Source organism: Corvus moneduloides, chromosome 9, assembly GCF_009650955.1.
Source record: "Corvus moneduloides isolate bCorMon1 chromosome 9, bCorMon1.pri, whole genome shotgun sequence".
In the NCBI taxonomy this organism is placed as follows: domain Eukaryota; kingdom Metazoa; phylum Chordata; class Aves; order Passeriformes; family Corvidae; genus Corvus; species Corvus moneduloides.
The window spans coordinates 18181437-18206824 of record NC_045484.1 but is presented as its reverse complement, the minus strand read 5'-3'; the positions used below and the strand labels follow the sequence as shown (position 1 = coordinate 18206824).

The 25388-nt window shown below is 42.5% G+C and overlaps 1 protein-coding gene across 7 annotated transcripts; it reads right to left on the bottom strand.

Moving 5' to 3' along the window:
- Nucleotides 1-819: 819 nt before the first annotated feature.
- On the bottom strand, nucleotides 820-23491 carry MCOLN2 (mucolipin 2). 7 transcript variants are annotated; one of them, XM_032118543.1, is made up of 15 exons: nucleotides 23356-23435; nucleotides 20956-21025; nucleotides 19896-20055; nucleotides 17639-17812; nucleotides 13990-14134; nucleotides 13352-13439; nucleotides 13125-13221; nucleotides 12564-12663; nucleotides 10988-11103; nucleotides 9739-9888; nucleotides 8283-8384; nucleotides 8036-8158; nucleotides 5386-5592; nucleotides 4141-4253; nucleotides 820-2874 (listed from the first exon to the last, which is right to left on the bottom strand). In XM_032118543.1, the coding sequence occupies exons 3-15, from the start codon at nucleotides 20049-20051 to the stop codon at nucleotides 2838-2840; spliced, it is 1608 nt and encodes a 535-aa protein (XP_031974434.1). In that variant the 5' UTR covers nucleotides 20052-20055; nucleotides 20956-21025; nucleotides 23356-23435; the 3' UTR covers nucleotides 820-2837. The 7 variants fall into 7 exon arrangements, with proteins under 7 accessions (XP_031974434.1, XP_031974432.1, XP_031974438.1 ...); XM_032118541.1 differs by lacking the exon at nucleotides 20956-21025 and adding an exon at nucleotides 21417-21514 and having other exon boundaries at nucleotides 23356-23420; XM_032118547.1 differs by lacking the exon at nucleotides 20956-21025 and having other exon boundaries at nucleotides 23356-23491.
- Between the last annotated feature and the right edge of the window lie 1897 nt (nucleotides 23492-25388).

The following is a 25388-nucleotide window of genomic DNA, read 5'->3' as shown; positions in this document are numbered from 1 at the left end:
CACGCTCTTGGGATGGCGGCCGCGCGGCCTTGGCCACGGGATTACGGCCATCCTCTGCTCTAGGGGTAAGGGGATCATACAAACGCTCCTGAAGAGCTTCATTGATTACAAGGAATCCACAGAGAGGTTCTGTCACTAGTGCATGTTTTGTCTGATCCCTTATCTCATCCCAGATCTCGTACCAAAAACACCAGAGACTAGTTCCAGGAGGATCAATATCAAAAAGTAAGTCTCGAGAAATACATAAGAAATTTTTGAAAACCCAGTTAAAAAAATGTTCTAGATCTCCCAGAACAAATACTTTCTTGTTTTGTTGTGCAAGGATTCCTTTAACTTCTAGATACATTTCTTTCTGTGGTTCAGAGAGCCCCATTTCCCACAATTCTTCCATAGTCCAGAGAGAATATCCAAACCAAGGTGAGAAGAGAGAGATCTAGAGTGGTTTTTACTCACGAATTTTCTGTTTTTAGGGATGGGGGATCGTTCTGCCCACATTGTCCACCATTTACAGTGGGGATTCTGTAACATGATGTATCAAACAAGGAGGCCCGTGGGAAAGAAATACATATGGACCGATTCTTGATAGATGTTTCAGAGATGTTTATTTCCCCAGCCGCATGGCCGGGGCTCTGCCGAGGAACTGCTCAATCCCGGGACCCGAGGGTCCTTGCCCGCACAGGGGAACACAAAACAACCAATGGGGAATGAGGCTGACCGGGGCAGGGAAACCCCATGCCTCCCCCCCAGGGCCCCTCTCCCAGGACCACATGGCAGGGGGGAGGAACCCCAAGAACAAAGCAGTAAGGAAAACACAATTCATTTTCAGACATGATGGAACTGTTTGATTTAGAAAGAGGCACTCCAGAAAGCCAACTAGTAAAATAGCAGGAAACTCAGAAAACTCCAGCATCTTGTACATAACCAAGTAGATAGCACACTGTAAGAGACAGGGGGACCTTGGCAATCAGTTTATGCTGATAATTCTGCGGTCTGCAGAAGATTTTTTGATTACCCAGGGCCCCAGAGAATACACCAAAAGGCTAACATTGACCCAAACAAGTCTTGCAGATAAACACTAGGAGAAAAGCCGACTCCTCTGCCAACAGTGGAAGACAGTAATTCTCTGTTCTAGATAACACAATTGATGAAAAGACAATTACAGAAAATCTTTGCTAAGAGCACCAAGTCTTGGTTATTGGTAGCAATTTCAGTTATAGCCACAAGCTGTAGTGAGATTAGGCCACAGCAACACATTGTTTAGACTGGGATGGGAAAAATATTCTCTATCCCAAATATATTTCAGCAATAGAAGCATTAAAATGTGCAGAGCCTGGATGCATCGAAATACTGACACCAAAATTCTGTTCTAGACACTTAGCTGCAGCCTAAGCAAGGCAAAATGGCATTCGCTTTCACTAACAACAAAAAAAGTTTAATTGTTATGAAGGTAAACACCAAGCAGGAGATTAGAACAAAACAGCAAAAAAAAGGAAAAGCTGCCACTCATCTCACTCATACCAGGGCAGCATTTTGAATTGCCTTTGCCATTTGAAACATTAACAAGCTAGAACTTACAGAGAACACCATTAGTAGTTAACACACAGCAAGACCAAGTCCTAGCCAACACACTGACATCATCTGCTGAAGAGTGGCGTTTTAGAGAGCAAACAGGGGAGAGACAAAAGTGGAGCATCTAATATAACAGTACACTCACCCCAGGAGCAGTCAGCACTCCTAAAAGTTTCCAGAAGTACGTGATTAACATTGCACTACTATCCTGGAAGTGCTTTTAAGTTCCCCAAAGTCCTCTGTTCTCATCGAAAAAAGCTTATAAAGAGGCAAGGGGAAAATACAATCTTTATAGTTGACCATCCCAAAGACAGCTAGAAAGTCACCTGAACAAACCAGCTACAAGACTCAGTTGTTAGATATTTTGTTCCAATTAACATGTGCTTGAAATAGAAGCAAAGCTCCATGGCACCGTTTTTGCCTGAATTTGTCCTCTGGATTATGACAGTACAACACTATAGCACCACCAAAAAAAAAAAAAAAATCTTTTCAGCAGTCTTCAGGTAATGCTTACCATGAAAGTTTCCAACCATGCAAAAAAAGTATCTAACTACAGCTAAAGCAGTAAGTTCAATCTGGACACAGTACAAATCAATATTGTGGGTATAACAGAAAAGACAGCCAAAAAAAAAGGATAGCAAATTGCTTTTTAGTAAAGCTGTTAAAGAAAAGACTGTGACCTATAAGTGATTTGTGTTAAAATGATATACAAGAGGGAGAACAGCAATTATTTTCCACTTTTGTGCAGCTTTTTAGTTTATCATAAATTTAATTCAAATAAATAAAATGTGCCAAGCAGAAATGATAGGCTACATGCATCACTTTAAGTGAAAAACTCCTCCCTTCTTGACTTCCTTTTATTTAATACTTTTTAACACAGGATATTTTTAAAAGTTATTTTCATATAATTTTTTCTTATTAACAACAGTTGATTCACCACCATTTTCCTTCCTCCACAAGGTTATCAGCAAACAGAGCTTCTACAGAAAACACTCAAGGATCAGTCTTCTCTAACATGACGAAACTTGAGGCAAGAATACAGAGTTCTTCACAGCTCTCCTTCAGACACAGCTGCTGGGCTCTCCTGTTGGTCAGCCAGCTGACGGCACATTAATAGTTTTCTTCCCCCAAAAGCTTAATTAGCTAAGACTAGTCTGTTCATGAGGCAGATCCAGATGGTGGGTTCCACTGCAATTTGGAGAATTATCCTTCTCCATACTGCTATGCTTCCTTTGCATATATCAGTGGTGAATTTCAATGTGCAGCCATCAATTAATAAGTATCAAGTTGTCATCACTCTCTTGTCTGCAAAGAAAAAATTCACAATTCTCCATTCAGCAAGAAATGCAATAAGGAGCATTTACCCATACAAGTTGAGTTTTGATCCTTCTGTTCTCTGCTCTCCCATTTCAGTATACAACTCTAACATCTGCACTAGACAATGATGCAAAAACTGCTACAGCAGCAAAAGCTCTAGATTTTCACTCCATCTACCAGGCTTGTGCACTCAGTACTGCATAGCATTTTACAGTGTATATTTATTATGCTCAAGGGCACAAAAATCTCTTATTCTGCACAATGACTTGCAGGTGAAACCTGAAGCTGGACCTGGCTGGAGCTCTTGTTAACTAGTTGGCTTTCACATGCCCCCAGCAACCGCTGGGATACCTGCCCATCATCATCTCACATGCTCCTTTTTGGCTATGGGGTTCCCCTCTGCCAGGGTATAAAGCTGTGTTTCACAAAAGCATTGGTACATAAGTAGACAACTATCCTACTGCTAAAAGAGGCTTTGTAACACCAGCTGTGATTAAGTGTTCACATTTTGGTCTGTTCCTTCTCCCATAGCCTGGCTTCCTTGCACAGTGCCCACAGCCATTCTGTGCACATGAATGGTTTATCCTGGACTGCCTAGGGACAGTGACAAGATCCCTCCTGTCTCAAACAGGGCGTCAGAGGTGTGTTATTTCATTTCAGAAACAGAATTCAAAGAATAAGCTCTCAGAGCAGCAAGCACCAGGTGAGATGTTCATCTCTCACCACCGCCTTAAAAAGGACCACTGCCACAGTGTCTACAAGACATTTACCAGCGTGTTTCCAGCATTCTGGCAGATGGTATTCAAAGTGTTTGCCTCAGACACAGCATAGCTTTGGGATTAAGCACCAACCTCAGGCTGAATCGCCCTCTCGCTTTCTGCTACTACTCCAAGCTTAGTAGCAAAGCTTTTTAGAAACAGACAACTTGCAAAATCCTAAGAAGCAGAGACTTAGTTTGCTCCAGAACCTGTGGTAGTTTCATGTTGTACTCCACAGTCCTCCCAACAGCTTCTGCATAGTAGTTTTCATAAGAGAATGAAGAGAATTAAAACATGTTTAAGCTCAGAATTGCTGCCTTTGCATCAGCAGCTGACTAAAGATCTAACTTGAAGTAAAGTACAGGAGGAACAACAGCATCCAAATATTACACAGGCTGAATTCTGGATTCTTCAGCATTTGTGAAGCAGCATTTTGCAGTGAGAAGCTAAGTGTTGTACTTCTCAGGAAAACACTCATTAAAAACACTCTACTGACCTCCTGCAGCAGCAGATGAATGGAAAAGTTCTGTCTTTTCTGTAGCCAGCGCTACTATGGTCTTTTAGAAATTCGTGTAAATCTGTTACTGGAAAACCACTTTGTTGGTATTTCTGAAAGAAAAAGTATTTCATTTACAACGCATGAGAAGCTACTGGGCATGAAACATTCTAAAATTTCCTCTAGAGTGTGACAGTAAAACCAGACTATTTGGTTCATATGTTCAATATTGCTGTACGAAGGAAAAAACCATTTCCATCCTAGAAACACTACATAGCTTGCTTTGTTCCACCAACAGTGTAAGTGACGGAAAATTGTTCACATTGTTCACAGATTCTCTTATGTCTTTTTTGTTGCCCATAAGGCCAAGCAAGTGATCTCAGGCCATAATGGCACTGATTCTCCCTTGTTGACAGTGAGCTGCTGTGCTCATTGAGTGCCCTGGACTCCTTTTCCCTAAGAACTCTAATGCTGGATTTGAAGGGCCCCAGTGTGGCTATTCAACATTGCCATGCTGAAGAAATGCTATGAAAAAACAGTTCAGCATACTGAAACAGCTCTCAATTGATCTGTGTGAAATGCTCAGAGGGAAGAGTAACAGTAAAACACTATTTTGCAGGTCAGACCTTCCAGTAAACTCAGGAGCACAATTAAGTTATATTTTGGAGTGCTTCAAAAGTGAAGCTCTTGCTTAGTCTGGAAGTTGTAGTTCATGTCAGACCAGCCTCATTCTGCTGGCCTCTTTCTGACACCAAGACAAGAATGAGATGAGAGCTGAAGGGTGTGACCCACATTGCCTTCCCACTGGTCACTGAGGCTACCAGGAACACGAAGGGTAGAGAGCACTTGAGGTCAAGAACAGAAGGTAATTACTGAAAACTTAGGTTCACTTTCAGACGGTCCATACTGGAAATGGATGGCACAATTTTAAACTGAGTGAGAAGTAGTGCATCTTTCAGAAGATATTTCCTTTTAACCACACATTTCCAAGCAGCACATTAAGGAGGCCTGGACACCTAAATGACTTCAGAGTTATCTGCTTGAGCCTTTCCAAACTCCTGCCAAAGGCAAGTCTCTGAGATGTCAGCAAACTCAGTCATCCTTCCAATTTTTTCACAGACTAAATGAAAAGATTTTAATAATCTCATCACACATTGGAACCTAGAGTAGATGGTATGGTGTTGAGCAATTAACAAGAATGAATACAAAACTGATTAGAAGTGTAACAGAAAACAAATGCTTTACCTTTATGGTGTCATAGGAGTCAGTAATGAGTGCAATAAAAAGGCTGAGGATCATGTATATAAACAGACTAATGAAGGAGTACAGGTATAATCGGCTGAACATCCACACCAGTGAACTCTTCTGCTGGATTTGAGCAAATGTTGCAAACATATCATCACCATTGACCAAAGAAAACAGACATTCAGCCACCGTGTTCAGATCTTCAAACTAGAAAATGAATACAAATTATTAGTAAAAGGTGAAGATCAATCAAAACACAAAGTTTGAGTTTTATTCAAAGGAGACAAAAAAGCCAACCCAAGCAATCAAATGCTACCACGCTTTCCTGTACATTCAGACCAAAATATACATGTCAGTAATAGAACCATGTAGAAATATCATCTTAACTAAGCAGGATGTGTAAACATCAGAATATTTATTATCAAGAAATAAAATTTGTGATGTTCAACAGGCAAAACAATCAATAACTGACCACCACAGAAAGTTACTGAATTATAAGCAATTTTGGACCTGCAGAAAAGTATAATTCCATTTCCCAAAGCACAGCTAAAGTCATTTCACAGAATCTATATACTAAATTAGTGGTAGTATGCTGGGAACACAATCCACATCCTCTGCTTCGCAGCTCTGCAGCATTACTGGACTATGGGTAATAAATCAATACTGTGTTAAGGGGCCAGAGTTAGCATATAGCCTTCAGAACTCAAATGATCTAAACTGAATTAACAATCTGTCACTCAGAAAGCCCTCTCTGAGCTGTAAGTACAAGCTACAGCTGTATTATGAAGCTGCGAGCACACCCTGCACAAAAATCATATTTCATTTCAAGAACATTCTCTTAAATTCAAACTCCATCTCCGCAAGATGGAATGTGTCCTGAGGCTAAACTCCATTCAGCTACCAGGTAAGCCCACTTTGCCCTTTTGCTCTACCCTTCCCAATAACTGGATTTGTTAACTATAATTTACTGGGCAATATGAATTAATAGCCACATTAAAACATTGTGCATTATCAATGAACTAACACAGTTGTGGCCCCAAAACAAGATGTCAAGAGGCATATGCTTGTAAGGAGAATATATTGGTGCACAGGAGCAGCAGGTCCAGTTTACACCTATGGCTTAGTTTATTATTACTGAATTCTAAAGCCATTGTGAAACTCAGCAGCACATTTTCTGGGAAGAAAGGGGTCATGGCACAAGTAACTTCTAAGCACTGACAGAGAAAGACCTGCAAAGGACTGCTCACCTGGAGGCCCCTGGACTGACATAGCACAAAATGCAGGATACCCACTCCCTCTCTCTGACTATAGGAGAGGATGTATTTCCGTATTTTTGAGCATAAGGAGCTCTCCAGTGTTTCTGCACATCAGGGAAGGCTCTTTCCATTTCTTACCAGGATGGCTCGGGAGGCTGGAGAGCCCTGGGAAGCCAGCCCTGGGCTGGCCTGCCTTGCACAGTTCCACATTGCCTTCCCGTGGGACACTAGGGAACTGGCAGGAACAGGAATCCTCCACAGCTACAGCTGCTTTCCTTGTCATTGATATATGATATTTAGGCAAGAGGTAGCATCTTCATAGATAAGCATGTTGTTGACTACCCTTCCTTTGGCTCAGATAACGTACTTGTTGCAGGGAAGTTACAAAAGTAATTATGCTGTGCCTGTTATAAACAATTGAGCCTCTAGTGTGCCAAAGGATCCCCTGCATCCAGAATCCCACAGAGAAATGTATTGTCATCAACTTGGAACATATGCAGACTGAATACCTACATTACTCAAAGGAGAGAACCTAAGTAAGTTAGAGCAATCTGAGCTCTGGGGGCAGAAGAAGCTGAATCAAGCACTGCACCATGTCTCTGTTACATATGCACTGTGTGCAACCAGAGATCAAGAATGAGAAATTACACATTTGTTAGTCATTAACAGACATTCAGAGTTTGTCACAACAGGAATCTGCCTCTGTTCAAACTGTCACATAGAGCATCTGCCAAGAGGAAAAGCAAACAAGCTTTAGGTTGTCTTGGCTTGTCTTCTAGAATATACAAAGCCTTACTCCTGCACCCAGGTTTCAGACAAGACATACCAGGCACACACTTTGATACAAACCTTAAGAAAACAAACAAACGCACAACACGCCCCCACACAGGAAGCAAAGCAAACAAGACAAGCATTCATCCACCCCTTTATGAATCACAATTTAGGAACTGAAGTTACATGGCACGGGAAAGATTTGGAAAAACAAAGCCAGAGCCAAGGAGATTCCAAAAAAAAAAAAAAAAAAAAATTAAAAGTTACAGTGAACTATTTAGTGCCTCTTCAACCCAATTGAGCTGGGATTGCCAGAAGAGGGCGGAAGAGACACAGACCAATGCACGTGGCCCGGATAAACCATCCCCTCACCGCAAGCATAGCCTGGTGCTGGAGATCCCAGTGACTTCAAGCACAGCACAGCAAAAGCAAGAACAGTTATTTTGTTAAAAGGAGTAGGTGGAAGGAGATACAGATGGAACGAGAAACTCCCAAATTCACATTACCGCTTTTAAACAGACATTTTCATTGAAGACACATTTCTGTTGTTTTGACTAGGAGCTATACACACACACAGGTATTCCCATCATTACACCACAGAAGGAGTGATACTGCTGACGTACCTTTTCATGATAAGGTCCCAGGACAATCCAACCACAGAAAGTATAGCCAAGATAGATCATCCCAGCACAACAACAAAACCTCAGCACTTTTGGCAACGATGCCTGCATAGTTAAAATGAGCACCTACAAGTCAGAGTGGAGCAAAGAAAAAGGGGAAAAAGGCAAAAAATTAGAGATCTGGAAAAAAACTGACATGTGTATGTGTATATATATGCTTTAGTTGTTAGACATCTGATTCCCTCCTTACATTGTAGGTTTGAAAATATCCCAGGTATCTGATGACTCCAACCCAGACAAACAAAGTTGATGTTCCAAGTAAAATGCTGCAGACATCATAACTTGTGAGGTTCTGAGGGATCCAAACAGAGCAGGTGGTCAAGTTACAAAGCAGTAGGTATGTCAGCTTGACAGCCATTCAAGTTCCAGCAGTTCAAACAAACAAAGCAAGGCAGTCCAATACTGAAAGCCGGTTGCTACATCACAAAAATCAGATCAATGCGAACTGCAGTATTTACTGAGATCATTCAAACATGACAGTGCTGCGAATGAAGTACATCTTTGCTGATATTCTTGAAATTTTGCATAAAGTGCAAAGTCTGGAAGAACAAAAGCTCTTAGTTTGGATACAACAGTTTCAAAATTAGATTGAATAACTCAATTTTTATCTAAAAAGAAGGCTACTGTATGCTGTTGTTAGGCAAAGAAGCTCTCATTCACTATTTAAAAAAATATGAGCCATCATTTACATGAAAAGTGAGCCTTGGGGCTACAGCCTTTCCATGCTTACATGCATTTACATCTCTGAACAGGTTGTCTGCCAGCAGTTCAGAACGTGAACATTGTTTTTACTACAGTGAAGTTTACAACCAAATCTACCTGCACTTTAGAAGGCTAGAGCTGGTTGCAGTAAGCACAACAGAGCCATCTAGCTCATGTTTTCCTACCCTCAATCCCCACCTCATCCTACAGCCAGCAATTCCCAAGTGCTTCTTCTGAAGGCCACTCTGGGATCTGCCCTTTGAGCCTCAGTACACATGAAGCAGGAGCAGCACCCTACCCACTCTGCTTTTCCCAGAACACAGAGTTTTGTGAACACATGAACTGTTGACATACATCTATTGAAGATTAAAAAAAACAAACTAGAAAAAAACCCACCAAAGCAACCCCAAATGCCTCCTGAAGAGCTGCCAGCTGGACAAAGCACATTGATTCCAGCAAGCCCAGGCAGGGAGGTCAAGGATGAGCAGATGACACTGTCTGTGCCTATGCCTATGCCTGCCAGGAAAGCAAGCTGAGACAGCTGTGTTTGCAGTATTAGGGGCCATTGAGACCCCTGCTTCATTCAGAGGGATGACTCCTGGTTTCCCTGTACTCTATGTGCTGCTAGTTCTTACAGAGCTAAGAACTCAAATTGTTGGGTCCTTCCATTAGGAACTGTCAACTTGCAGGTCCCACACCAGGGATTAGGGGTCTTAGAACTGTGAAAATAAGATGTTTAAATAGCTTACATTGTCTTACTGAAACACTTTGGGCAAGAGTGACTGAAAGCAGTTATTAGATGAACTAGCACTAGGAAATGGACTAAAAAAAGCAAACAGATGACTACTGACTATTGTAGCTCACTTCCACTTGTCCCCAAGTTAAAGCACACTACACATGGTTGTAGCAAGATTAGTATTTTAGCTGAAGTATGAAAATCTTACCTTGGCTTTTATTTCCATTTTTAGGATTGACCCAATGATTGTCATCACATCACTGATAATTACCAGGACATACCACCCATTTAGGAACTCCAGGCGGTCAGCATAACAAACACGGCGCTTGTATTTCTCCAAGAAGAAAGTCACAAATCTCTATTGACAAGCATTTAGACATTTAGTTTCAGGTGACCTTAGATGAAAAACGTGGCAATATTCAAGTTTCACACACCCCCTTTTCCTATAGTATTTGCTGGAATAGTAGTTTAAAGCTAATTCTCAATAGCAACAGAAATAAATAGGAAAAAAAATTAAGATGGATTTAGGCCAGTGGAAATGAACTTTCCACAGAACACCTGACTTCATAACCAATCCCCACTAGCCTAACCATGGCCTGCTACCCTCTTTACCATAGGTTCTATCCACCTCTAACAGAGCAAGGCCACCCAACTAAAGAAGTGAAAAAGAACTCAAATACAACTACAGGGCAAGAACTCTCATTTCCAATAGAGTAAACAATATCACCTCTATGCCCAACACTGCCCATCTGCTTTCACTTGCTCTTTTTGCTCATGAATAAATGTGATGTGCCCATTTCTGAGAGCAGTTTGACAATGCCTCTGTTGAATCATGTCCTTCTCGCTCTTGGTCTTGTTTCCAAGCTACAAAAAGGATATATTGACCAAGATAAACAAGTATCTCTGTTTTCATATTCTACCTACCCTGGACTCTTCTTCTAACTCATGAGCCACACGCTTACAAAAAAATCCAGCCAGAGTTAGACTATTTGCTATGCTTTACATTTTCTCCAGTTAGAGCTGGCTTTGAGAGATGTTCATTGAGGCATTAATTTATGACTAGACCTCTATGGGAATTCTGCTCTGAAGCCAGGGAAGAAAGAATTTGTGGTTTGGAGGTGTAGGACACATTGCCTGTTTGCAGTACAAAGACTCAGAAGTCTTTCTGTCTAAAATCCTGGGGAAAAAAAAAACGTCTCCTCCTTCTGCCTTTGAGAGATACAACAAAATACTTCCTACTCCAGCACTACACAAACAGAAATAAAACCCATTCAGTTAGCAATTCAGTTCACCAAGATACCTACGCTTCCATTCTGGAGATAACAGTAAGAGAGGGACATCTCGCAACAGATTTACTCAGTTTAATACTCCATGTTTCAAAAGGTCCTCCTTCACAAGACCATCAGCAAAGAAGGCAGAGACCAAATAAGCATTAAGGTCATGAGCACTGTGCCTACCTTCTGTAGTCTCCAGGCAAGAATGATGGAGCGTGTGCAGAGGATGAGAGAAGCCAAGCAACTTAATATGACAAATCCATCAAAGACTAGAATATACTGAGTGTTTTTCTGGAGAACTGTAAAGAGTCAAGGAAATGCAGTAAGGTTAGTCTTTGCACATCTCTTTTAATGCAAGTTATGTGACATTTTGTAACAATTTGTGCTCAAATACTCTCATCCCATAAACAGATGGGTTATAAACTATATTCTTCCTGTAAGCATGTCTTGAACACAGCTAGGCAGAGAATTACATCAAGCCACAAGAATGAAAAGCATTTTCAAGTTCTTCAAAATAAACTCAAAAATCAGTATAATACAGGTATCCTCCTTTTTACCTGTTCATCAGTGCTTCCACAGTGTTATAACTAAGTGAGGCAAAAGAAATGCAGATTTGGTCTGTATCAACACCATTAAATCAAAAAAAAAAAAATTCTCACCTTAGTCTGCAATAAGAAACTTGTTGGACTTTCTGTACTGTTTTCTTTTCATCCACAAGTTTAAAAGCCATCACACAAATGCAAATTAGGTGTGCTCCTTTGCTTCCTCGCATCAATTGTCCCTATCTTTTCCATAACATACATTTTTAACTATATGAAATAGAGGCCAGTGCTCATTTTTAATTGTTGCAATAGCCCTTCAGCACACCTTTATTACTGAATTACGCATGCTCTCTCATCCAGTTATTAGATGCAAAATAAATTACTCAGCAACAGGGAGTTGAAAGACAGCCACAAGAAATTACCGGACAGAGATGCAAGCCAAGGCACTTTGAGGTTATTCAGAATATCCTACAAATTACCACTTTAATGTCAGTACAACACGGAATCAGAGAAAAGCTGGCTTTACCTGGGCATAAGGGAGGCCACTTGACATATTTATTAATCAAGAGACTACATAGCACACTGAAAAATATTGCTCCATCAGGGTCCTTTACAGCAAGTCAACACATGGGAGAAGCAGTTGCACAGTGCTGACACAGCTACTGCTCCTTTAAGGGGCCTTTAGTGCACATTCCCAAGCTGTCAGACCAAGCCTTAACACTAGAAATGCCTGGCAGATGCCAAACTTTGCTCATACACATCATTTAATCTATCAGCAGTGGCAAAAAAAAAAAAAACCACAATAAAAAAAATCAACTTTCAGAAATAGTATGCTTCAATCAGTTGAAAAAAAACCTGAAAGCTGTAGAAGGCTTCAGCTGGAAATTTACCCACTGTTAGTGGATTAAACTGAGTCATCTCAGAGCAGCACAATTAAAAATCTATGGAAGAAACATTCATCATCCTTGCAGGTAGAGCTCACTGCTAACACACAGTGTTATGCAGAGGTGATCGTGTCATCTCACAACACCCTCACAAAAGGAATTATTTCTCACCTCTTGATTAGCAAGATGTAATGAATTGCATGAGGCAAGTTGCATTGTTTAAAGGGCAGAAGGATGAACAGGCTGGGGAATGTCTTGCTGGACAGACTGTTACAGAGCAGAGAAGGCAATGGGAGATGCATAACTGCTGTTATCCAAACACACCATACTTACCAGAGTTAAATATGTGCCAGTCTTTGCATTCCTGAATGTCAGTGTCACTATCAAAATAGATCTTGATTTTTCCACTGTGGGCTCTATTATTGAAAGTTATCTGAAAATACAGAGCTATATCAGAAACAGGACTAGCAAGATTTCATTCCAGAAAATAAATCCTGCTAAGTGCTTTGGACATAGCATGCATTAATGTTGTTGATCAGATAGGCTTTAAGAAAGTTGTCACCATAAATGACTGTGTAGACATAATTTGAGAAGACGACATGTATGGCCTAACGAGCAGTATTTCAAGAGGCCAAACTTCACATTTAATCTTTAGACGAAGAACAATTCCTTATCCCCTTCTCAGGTTATGAAGTTACCAACCGGAGTATGTTATAAAACAACATTGTGCCATGGCAACACCATTTCATCAGCCTTTGGGAAGGCGGGGTAAGAGCCAGGCCGTGCTCAGCTGTGTTTCCCTTGCAGTCTAGATATGAGGATGACACCTACATCTTAGCTTAAGCTCTCATTGCATATACAGTGTTGGAAGTGCCACAGCCCATACTCACTCACAGTATTTTGAAATGCATAGCAGTCAGGCAATTCTCGGGCATGGATTGTCTGTAGAGCAATGCCTTTCAGCTTGAAGGAGATTTCAAGCTGTATAAGCCTGGATATTTCAAAAAGCATATAAATATATTTAAATACCACAAAAATATACACAAACGGCACAAATCAGAATCCACCATATTAATATGAAAGGACAAGTTGAAATAATTTAAAAATCCCCATCGCTTTACCTGTAAAATTCAAGATTGAAAAAAGAAGAGTTCAGCTTCAGTTCTGCCTTTTTACCAGTTAGTTCCTTTGGCTTTAAAAGGATACATTCTGGAAAAACAAGAAGAAAATATGCTAACATAAAAACTTCACATTGGAAGTAGGATTAAACTGAGGTAATCAGTGTGCATAGCAAGTCCTTATCAAGCAAAACATTAATTTTGAGAAAACCTATTCAGAGGCCCAACTAGTGGGGTCAGAAGCAGGTTTGTGTACTAATTCTTGAGCAGCTAGCAGCAGGACTCAGCTCTGAGAGGCAGTAAGGGCACCCACCCAAGGAAGGTATTGACCAGCATCCAGAATTCTGTATTTGAACCTCCTGCACAGAGGGGGAAGAAGTGCATTTAAGAAAAAGAACAACAAAACACCACCTCAGCATCAACTACAAAGAGCTTCACACCCTGCTAATGACAGTGGTTGAAGAGAGCCTCTTATAATCACAGCTGTCATTTCTAGACAGGTACTAAAAACCGAGAGGGAAAAAGGCAGGGAGCACAGTAATGTTCCTGTGATTGCCACACAAAAAGCTATTGGTTTTAAGCTTTAGAATTAGAATTTAAGTACTCCACAGCAAGACATTTTAAGTACAACAGTACTGTACCTGTTTCAGTAGAAACATCTATGTTCAGTGTATCATTGGAAGGAAGCATTGTGCCTCTCTTGTACTGCTGTTTACAGATTTTTAAACCTGATTCTTCATGTTCATAACCAAGTGTCCCCAGGGATATGTTCTTTAAATGCCTGTACTAGTTTAAAAACAAAAACAGAAGTAGAAGTTGGAGAAAGTAATCCTTTTTGCATTAGACGGCAAATTGAAACCTCAAAGTTATGTGTATCAATACAGGTTTTTAAACTTAAAAAAACCCTTTACTTTCACACTCAAGTTACAGACAAGAGGGCTGGCTGGCCACTAATTAGTGGTGATCAGCATCCTGGTGACAGGGTGACTGGGAGCCCTGTGCCTACTGGGCTGCCTGCAAATGATCACCCACGTGTCAGACAGCTGTTAATTAGATGCCTGGCAGAGACTTCGGTGCAGTATTGCTGCTAACCACACACCCCCCAGGGATATCTTACATCTTCACCTCATGAAGGTGATGGTTTTCACACCACTTGAAACTTGATCACTTTCCATGTGATCCAAGTCACGGTTCTTATCAAATCCATGCCAAGATCAAAAGCAAAGCAGCTCCCTGTGGGACTATAGAAGAGGGAAGCCATGCATTCACTATATAACAGAAACCAGGGAACACACACAGAGCTCGAGCAGCCTCCAAAAGTAACTTAACCTGCCTGCTTTACACAAGCACAGAAGCAGCTGAAAACATGCCTGTGAGGAAGGTACTTCCCTTTCCACTTACTCCAAAATACAGCACAAGCCACCTTCTTCATTCGCAAGATATGCTTGAAAGCAAGGACTAAAAGTGGAAGCAAATAAAGCTGTGCCAAACCAAGCAATGACCAAACATGGACCAGCAGCCCAGAGCAACATCAAGAGCTACATTCCAGGCCAGTCCTCTCCTGACCTGCTTTCCACACAACCTTGGTGTCTACTGGAAGCAAGATACAGCCTCTGGTCCCTGGACTCACCTTCCAGTCCTGCACAAGTGAGGCAAGCCCCCAGGGCACAGCTCTTCTGGTAGCCCTTGGCTCCTCAAAAGCTGCGTTCAATGACTAACCATGAAGGCAGCTGCCTGCCAGCTCAGTTTCCCAACAGCTAACACTGTCCAAGAGAAGCCAGACAGACCCATGGCCTTTTGGGGAAGAAGGCATAAACACAATAATTTGTTAGTTTTCATCATTACCTCACCTCGCAAAAGAGCTCAGGGCAGCATACAGCAGTGGTCTGCTCTCAAGAAAGCACTTAGCTTTCTTGGAGGCCTGAAGTAAATAAACATGGAAAGTCAGGCAAGGTTTCCTATTCCTTACAAATTTGATCAGCTGCCCTTGATAATGATTAGTCCCTTTTCCCCTTCAACATGGATTTCTTTATTATGCATTATTCATTGTCATCCTATTTCCCCCTTCCTATGAGCATTATGGCCACTAGCCCATCTTGTGAGGCACAACATCCCACCAGTCACTAACAACCACACACTCCATGGCCAGAGCTGGAGCTGCCACTGAAACTACCACACTTTTATTCAAAGCTCTGCCTTGCAGTGCCACTTTGAGTGCACAGCTAAGCTTGCAACAAGTTTAGACAGCCCAGGAGTAAAGCATGGCCTCTGTACCCTGTCAGAACAATATCTGAACTCAGAGCAAGCTAAGGAAGCCACGTCTGACTAAGGCAGGTCAAGTGAGTGGAAACAGCAGTTAGTCACAGCTGCTCATCCCACCCAGGACATCTCCAGATCACTGCATGCAGCAGCTGCTGCCCCATCCACGTGTGCTCGCAGGCTCTGCCCTCCTGACAGCACAGCACAAGGGGCTGGGCTACCCACACACCAGTTTCAAACTACACTATGAAACAGTAAAAGCAAAATTCCTGTTTTATAAATTTCCAAGCAGCCTCAGACAAAGCAAGCAGCAGAATACCCTGGTCCTACACCCTCTGCCACAGGGCAGAGCACAAGAGTAACAACTTCACACAGCTGCTTCATAATAGAAACCTCAGCTTAAACCCAGTAGTGAAGCAGGGGAAACCTGTGTACTCTTCCAAGTGTAAAAGTATGCTTGGGCTTTTATTTTTCTGGTCTTTTTGGGGTTTTTTCCCCAAGTGTTAAAATATTCCCCAGTGGTATATTACACAAAGGCTAAAATTCAATTTTTACAACTCCAGCTTTGCTGTGCACAATTACTATTTTCTGTAATGTCATATCCTTCCACTTCACCCACCCAATCATGCATTTCAAAAACACAAAACAGAACACCAAACCCCATGTATTCTAGCTGCCCATCTCAAAATAAAAAAAATGCTTTGCTTTTAGCTTAGGAGTCATCTAAATTGGCTCTTCCCACAAGGCACCCTCTAAAGACAGACAAAAAAAGGCAGCAGTAGTCAAAATGTTCACCTGAAGGCATGCTTTTTGAGTTCTTATGTGTGATATCAAAATCTCAGAAACTCCACAGGACACTAAAGAACTCATATTTCACAATTTAAATCTCTTTAAAGGAGATGATTTATACCACACAGACATTTTATGAAGAGACCTTTTCCTGATGCATGGCTCATTCTTGAGGATATAAAGCTACTATTTCTCTACTGTTCTGTATCTGGAATTCACCTCAGCCTTAGTGCCTACAAAAGAAGGAAAGCGAAACAAAGCAAGCAAGGAAAGAAAAAAAGAAAGCAAGCACAGTTTATTGCAGAAACAGTGGCAATATTGAGAGTTCGAAGAAAGACTGAGAAAACTACTTCACCATTCATTGAAAATGCCAGGAATGAGAGTCTTGGGTGTAGTCCAGCACATTTGATCAGCTGGTGGCTCTGCTGCAGCTTACAGGACAGGACAGGAGAGCAGCAAGCCCCCAAAAGTAGGTGTTTGAGAATGAGGTTTGGCCCTTCACAGCCCTGCAACTCTCAGGTGCTGCTGAGCACAGCTGCAGGGGCAGCACTGCTTTAATCCCAGTGCCAGAGCTCATGTGCCAAGGCCAGTGAAAATGAAAGGTGGTTTAAAGCCAGTTTTTATTCACCCATTGTTAATCATTTCTGGGCTTATAATCATTCCCAACACAAGAGACACTTCATATTCCAGAGTCTTTCATCTCGTGACTTCCAAAGGTATTAATGTTAAATACAAAAACATTTACTGAATTTTCATCCTAGATTTATTCACTTTTCCCTGAAAATTGTAAAGGGACTGTTCTCTAAAATACCGTCCCTAACCAGGGTGAATGCCCCTACATTCCTGAAGTACCATATTCCCCATTTTGAGGCCTCCAGCACTCACTACAAAGCTGGAATTCAGGAGAGCTGCAAGGACAATTTTTTTTAATACCATGCATAGGTATATTCAGGCCCACAGGTCTTCTAAGACCTAAACTAAAGTTCCAGATCATGCAAGATGAGCAATTTTCAAATTTTCTGGATTTTGGTATTAAGAACTACCTGAGTAAAATTCTGGTTTGGATTCACCTCCAAGAGAAAAATTCAGCTACAGCACAAACTTCAGGACACCCCACCTACACTGATTTAGTGAAATACCAGACTGAAATCCAAGAATAGAAACAGAAAACCAGAAACTTAGCAGAAGTTTATATCTGTAGCTTCAGCTTTAACTCAGTTATGAACACACACTCACACTTACCTGATTAATAACATAAAAAATGCTATCATATGCATCCTGTTGTGTATATATACTGCAGCTGTAGTCATCTTCATCAGTTCCAGAATAGCCTTTCAGGAAGAGGTGTTTAAAAGCAATTGTGTTTTCCTCTTTGAATGAGACCACCAGCTGGTTACTCAAGCCAAAAAAAACAAGCTGAAAAGAGAAAAGAAGTAACACATTTGAATTTTGAACAGTGGTCAAGCAGCAGCATTTTGGAAACAGCTTTCAATTACAGTAAATACAAAACAGACAGGTGCCTGTTGCTGTAACTCTGCTATGACAGGAGCAGAGAACCTGTTAACTAATGGCATAAGACTACCAAAGCCAAGTTTATCACATGCAGGGTAAGAGAAACAGAAATCAAAGTGCAGCACTGAACAGACAGCTACATCATGTGCACCTTTTACACATCATGGACCAACAACTCTAACTGGAACTTACAAAAACCTTTGTGGAGGATGCAAATGGCAGACAAGCTAACTTAAAGTAGAGCATTTCAGGCATAGCAGGTTGTGCTGTTGCTATGGTCAAATTCCTGCACCTTTCCTACCTCTAGCATGGCACAGGATTAGAGCAAACCTATGTGGGACCCTACAGCAATAAAAAGCATCACCTGCCTGAGCCAGGTGCTGCTTAAGGAGGCTATAACAGGAAGAAACAGCAGACAGCAGAGTTACTAGTGAAGACTTGTGTTCCCCTGCCACGTGGATGTTCCCATTTCCACCACCACAACCAAGGAAAACACAAACAGAGCCTAGAAACTGATCGGTTTTTCAGCAAGAGCTTCTTCACAGGCACAGTAGCAGGAGGACATCCCCAAGCCCCAGCTATAGGCCTGACATCTGAGCAAAACCAAGGGCTGACAAGAAAAGTCTCAAGCAGCAGTCCTGAAAAATCTTGTGGCCTTTGAAAAGGAAGCAGCAGAGCACCCCTTCTGCTCACAAAGGATAGTGGGAGACTGGGGCAGAAGACAGAAAAATTACAGGTTCAGTGATACCCCCAAGAACTGAAGTCAGTAGGTTAGGACAGATGGCAGTACTGAACCTTTTCAGAGACATGTGAAGTTGTATTTTGTATCATCATTCACATGCAAAGTTTACTGTCCTGTCTTTGAAGGAAGAGGAACAACCCACATATGAGGTGCAGCTGCCAGTAAAGAAAGCCAGGAAAACCCTTCCTTTCAGCTTACACTGTGCTCACACTGCCCACCACCTCCTTCCCCCACACACTTTAATACAATCCCTGTTCCCATCAGCTCTATCTCTGCAGGTCACAGTTGTGTCACCACTAGTGTAAATCACATATTTTAGTAGCTTTGCCTAGACAGACCAATCGCTGCATCCTACTCCTGCCTGCAGAGAGTCCTGTCAGGATCTGGGCACAGCACAGCAGCAGCCAGACCCCAGCCAGGTGGGGCCACAGCACCTACCATAGGCAATTAAACACAGGCACGTGGAAGCTGGGGTTGTGCTTAATTTCATTCATAGCAGGCAACTCAAACGCAAACCAGGGATCCCACAACTCAGCACATATATTTAGCTGTTCTTGCAAACCGCCAGATGTCAGAGTCTTGCATTTCAAAAGTTCAGAAAAAGTAATTTCTACTTATATGTGTGTCCCATTTTGCTTCCCTCCACATGCAGTCACTATTAGCAGACTGTAAAATAACCAACTGCACTGTGATTCCAGTGCAGCTTAAAAACACCCTCTTCTTTGCCTCCACATAGTATCTCAAACAATACCCGAGTTTTCAAATGCATTATTTGATGGAAGCAAGCGGCACATCCAATTCCTGTAGCCCAGTCATCCCATCATCATCAGAAACCATATCATCTTCACATTGAACATGCAAATTTCAATTTTCTGATTGGAGATAAGGAAAGATCACTTTTGAAACAGTCCAGTGAAACTGTAACCTAAGAATGTAACAGGAAGCAGTACTGTGACAACAAGCCTGAAGACAGTGCTGAATTTAGTGGGAAGAGTAATCTGCTTTAAAGTATTAGGTCAAAAATGGCAAAAAACCTGGTCAAACACTGCCTCAAAACCTCCAGAAGGCTTTTGTAATTTATGTTATTCTTCCCCCTTGAAACACCTCTCATAGTATTTCTTCTTTATGGACTGAAATGGGAAGTTCAAGCCAGTAACAAATATCCAGAGATGGCAAAGGCCCAGAAGCACAGACATGCTTCTCTTGCACATCATTGCTACTCTAAGAGTAAAAACAAAGGATTACCTGTGTAGTAACCATAAGTATCTTCAAAATCTGCAAAGCCAGTTTCCATGGTATCTGACGTCTTGCTCTGTATTTTTCACATGGGTTCATGAAGTAAAACTTCAAATCCTCTTTCAAAGCTGTCTCTTTTAGATCTAAATCTGACTGAGTCATCATATTTCTGTCATAAATAACATATTAATTAGAAACCAACAGAATGCTTTGGCAGACAATTTCCTCATTGCAGTTTCACCTCAGATCACCACATGACATAAAAGGACCAAAATAGTTTTGGGGTTATTTTACTGAAAGGCAAAAATACTTCCCTGTGATCACATCATTAAAAATCATTCAAACATATCTGATCATTAAAACACACCATTTAGACAAATAATTAACAGGCATTAAATAAGAGGGTCTGTAATAGAAAGAAATGTAGACTTGCTATTACCCACTTAAAAATCCATTTGAAACAAAGGGGGACCACTGCTAACACATTTGTCTGAGTAACCCACATTCTACCAGAAGAAAAGCTGTCCTAAAGATTAAACCAGAGCAGCTTTATACACACTTCTGTTATGAACATGCAGCTTTAAGGGCTAAATTCATAGGCATTTATTTATTTAAATACCTGGGCGTGTAAAAATCAGAGGACCAGGCACAGAGGACTGTTGTTGTAGGTGTCCTAAATCACCTTACATTTCTCCTTCTCAATTGAATGGGACATTGAAAAAACTTTCCCCATCTAATCATTTTGACCCTGTTTTCCAGTGTCATAAATTTTCAGAACTTCCCTACTTCAAGCACAGTTCAGAACCAAACTTGTAATTTTTTCCCCTCTCTTTACATGCGTAGTGGGTTGAACCTGAGCTGATGGACTGACTTCACCACGACAACATGTCAAAAGGATCATACCTGACACTGGCTGATTATCAGTCCCATTTACCATTCAGAATATTATTCCTGATATTCTGAATTTTATAAAGGATAACATTTTGTCTGAGGCTCAAAACCAAAAGCATTAATTCCAAGTTTTCAGATACTTGGAATACTTTTTCATTTTTACTTCTTGCATCCTCACCTGTCCAAAGTGCACAGGTATTTAAGCTCAGACTGTAGATCACAAAGCACACTTGATTTGCTAGAACGAGCTGTCCCACAAGAAGAGAAATGACAGTTAAAAAAGCACAGTAAAGCTAACACTGTGGTGTTTCCTTTGAAGAGGAAGTGAAAACAACAAAAAATCTATTTTAATGTTAAAACCGCAAAAGTTATCTTTCCTACACAGCCTTAAATCAATCTTTCATGAAGATGATGAGAGGCAGGATGATTGTGGTTTTTGAAGCAGGAAAAACATGGGAAGTTTCCAAGAAAAAGAAACTGTGGATAGCATCTCTATTTAAAATTATAATAAAAACACACAGGAGTAGCTTTAGGAATGTCTAAGATACAAAAACTTTGAAAAATGCAAACACACCTGACAGAAGAGCAGGTGATAGTTATAGCTGTGAGCATTGATTAAGGAAACAGGTACATACATACTTTAATCCTGCATTGACACCCAAAGACATTACTGCTCCTGTACCAGAGCTTCTCTTCCGCAGGCAGCAGCATTTGTATGGGTACACAGTGAACAAGAGCTAACCCAGAGTGAAAGTGATAGGAGGGGGCGAGAAAGAAAGAGGAAACAAAAGAGGGTTAAGCTAAATTTGGTCAAATTTTAAACCATGAAGGTATGACATAAGAACCACACCAAGATTTCAGCAAAATCCTCCCCTAAGCTTCCTGTAAAAGCATATCAGAAGTGACAAATCTTTAAAAACAAAAAGAAAAAAAAACCACAAACAACTCCAAACCAAACAAAATCAAACAGGGCACTTTATAACAAACACTATTTTTTTGATATTCAAATAAATACCATAACAGACATAATAGTTTACTCCCAAGTTGTGTGTCAAGACCTTACAGCTATTCCAAAAACTTTATGTTGACTAATAACAACAATTCCACCTCTACACAACTCTCACTTACTGCTAAGGATTATTTTCATTGATGTCTTTAGCTCCCTTTACTAATTAACTCTGGAAACTACGAGCAGGAAATTCCACCAAAGAAAGCAACACATTTTTTCGGCTTAAGAGGAAGATCCAAGATTCAAGCCTGTATCACTGTTGGATTTTGTCTTCCAATAAAAAACAGGCATTCTCTGGTGTAGTATTTAAGAAATAATTCATTTCTTAAGCAGGTGAAACAAGTAACAGGGTAACAGGTGAAATACTGTTTTTCAATTCATTAATTTCTAGGATAGATTAAAAATTACATCCTAGCCTAATAATCTAAAACTAGCAAAGCACCCAGCTCAAGACAGAGCAATGAAACAAATTCCAACACACTAGTGTCATTAACACCACTCAATAGGTTTCCATAGTATGTTTTGTGAAGCACTGACACAACCAAGTTTTTTGTGAATGAAGACTAACTGTACTATGCATGCTTAGGTGCATATCCAGGTGTCATGTGTCTCATACATAACAACTGTTACTAACTCAATTCTAACAGCTGCATCACTGTCACCAATGCTTCAGTGCTGTAGCCGGTAGGACAGTCTGCTGTTTGTAGAGAGGCATTTTAGAGCTCAACATTCCACTCAAGAAAGAGGCTTCAACAATAAGGACTACAATTTACAGCTACCTACTTATGAAATACACTTGTAATACTTAGCTCTTCACCCAGCAGAAAAAGCACGATTGAATCAAGTGGCTAAGATGCGCTTGGTAAGTGAGCACAGTCACTTTTTCTTTAATGAGTAAATCGCTTCTGTAGTGACACTAACTGTCCACCAGAGCTCCGAATCAGTAACATTTATCTACTTGAGCTCTGAATCTTGAAGACGTATTAACGAGATTGATGGGGTGCTAAGGGGGCAAGAAGGAGAGGAAAAAAAAAGGGAAAAAAGAAACCAAACAAAAACCATTGAGTTGAGTTCCACATATCAGCCTGGGCAACCCCAGCTGCACTTTCCCGATCTCTACTAAGCTCAGCACTCTGCCAGAGGACGGCGTCGCCTTGCACTTGTCAGAAATGGAGGGAAAAGCCCTCCCGTGCGGAGCTCACACCGGCACCACCCGCTCGGCTGCCGCGGGAGGAGCGGCGGCAGCTGGGGCACACACGGAGCGCTCCGCTGCCCCTCCGCGCTCCGCTCCCCGCCAGCCTCCCCGGCGGAGGGCAGGACCTACCTTGTGCAGCAGCCCGAGACACGAGTGTGCCGCGGCACCTGCGCCCGCTGCCCGCCTGCGCCCGCTCTCCGCGGCGGCGGGAGCGCCCTCCCGAGCGGCTCTCCCGGTGCTATCGCGGCCGGCGAGATGGGCTCGACCCGCGCCCGCCCTCGGCCGCCGGCGAAGGAGCGCCCTGACCCCGCTGCCCGCCGGGCGCGCTGACCCGAGGGTTCGGCGCCGCGCCCACCCCGGCCCGCCTCGCTCACCCGCTGGCGGCCCGCCCGCCGGGCAGGGACTTGAGGGGGATCTCCATGGGCCGCAGGGCTCGGCCGCTGCCCGAACGGGGCAAGGCTCCGACAGAACGGCCCAAGCCCCACAACCTGCCCCGCCGGCCGCGCCGCCTTTATGGGCCCGGCGAAGGAGGGCGCCCGCCGCCCACGTGCCCCGCGCTGCCCGGCCCGGCCGCCTGCGGGTCCGCTGCCCCCGCTGCCCCCCCGATGCCCGCCGATGCCCTCCCTGCCCCCCGCTGCCCCCCCGATGCCCGCCGATGCCCTCCCTGCCCCCCGCTGCCCCCCGCTGCCCGCCGATGCCCTCCCTGCCCCCCGCTGCCCCCGCTGCCCCCGATGCCCCCCGATGCCCCCCGCTGCCCTGTGCGCGGGCTCTTGCTGCAAGAGCAAGGCTTGGTGCTCTCAGGCACATGGTGTGACACTCGGGGATGTCCCGTGAGGGGCTGGCATGACACTTGGGGTGTCCGGTGCAGGGCTGAGAGCTGGACTGGATGATCCTTGTGGGTCCCCTCCAACTCATCTTAATCTCTGATTCTCTGATAACAGTAGTTGCCTTACTGCCAACTAGTAGCTGTGGACACGGAGATAACGTGCAGGGAAGACTGCAGGTGAGATTAACTACTACAGAGTTGGTTGTCTCGCAGGTCAAGGAGAACTTAGTTTCTTAGAGGATGTGATTTAATGCGGCTACTCCAAACTAGGGTGTTCAAAACAGAATGTAGATTCATAAGAGGCATCATTGCAGCAACTGAGCTCTCTACCTGCCCACACAGCGGGTATGGGCAGTGTAGGATTCTTACATAATGCTCTCAGATGATGCTGTATTTGGTTATGGTCACACTGTGTGCGGGAGAAGAAGGAACAAAAGCCCAGACAAACATCCATATGCAGTTTCTCAACATTAGAGGCAAGAGCATGGTGTCAGCTCATGCACGAAAGTTTTCTTAAGGCTTCCTCTGCTATTAGCTACTGCCTGAGGCAGGAAAATGCTCCTGACAGATGCAGCTACCGGTTTGGTTTTTTACAGCAGGGTCTGTATGTCACCCAGCTTCTTGTTTCCATTCCTGTCCCTCCCTATCTGCCAGATAAATTATGCCTTTACACATTTTAATACTGGATAGGTATGAGCATATCCGAATTTGATTTCTTACTCTTTTGCATGCACACCGTTTATCTTCCCTTGAGAATGTGCTTCAATCCAACATAGAAACTTAGAAACAATAAGGCCCCCACCTCTCTTCCTCTCTGTGTAACTTCATTAGGTTTAGACATCCAGACTGCTGAAATCAAGAAGTTCTCCCTAACTGTATATGCAAAACACTGGCACTGAAATTAGCCTTGGTATGAAAACAGCTGTTACCCAGTTTAGCACCCTGCAAAATTTTCATGAGGAAATACTGACTATTGGTATTTTCAGGTGACTTTCGAGAGCCCAGTGAGAATCAGAGCAAACGAAATCTCTTACCCCTCCACAGCTTCTTGATCAGGGCTGAAAGCCCTGTTTTCCTTAGGATGCAGTATTTAAGCATGAGTTTACAAGATGCTTTATCTGCCTCCTTGCTCTCCCCACCTGCATTTTACAGTTCTATCTGTGCCTACTTGATTGTATCAGCATAAAGATACCGATGTCTCCAGGATGCAGCTTTACATGTGCTACCAGCATTGCTAATGCTGAGATCACTGATACTCTGAAGTCACAAGGGGTTTTTTAGAATAAGATCATTGTCACACATCTTGGCTCTGCAAGGCCATAACCAGCACATCATATGTTGATAAGATAAAAAAACCTCACCACACACACAACAGCATCAGCCACAGATGTGGCAGAGCTGTACTTCATCTCAAATGCAGTCAGCAGGCTAGAAAACACAGCATTGACTCACTTCTTCTCAGGTGAGCACAATACTCAGGCAGATGAAGATCTTAAACACCAAGGATCAAGCAGGTCAGAAATTTGGACAAGCAAGCACTTAGACTGCCAGCAGTAGCACCAAGGTGAACAATGCATGTTT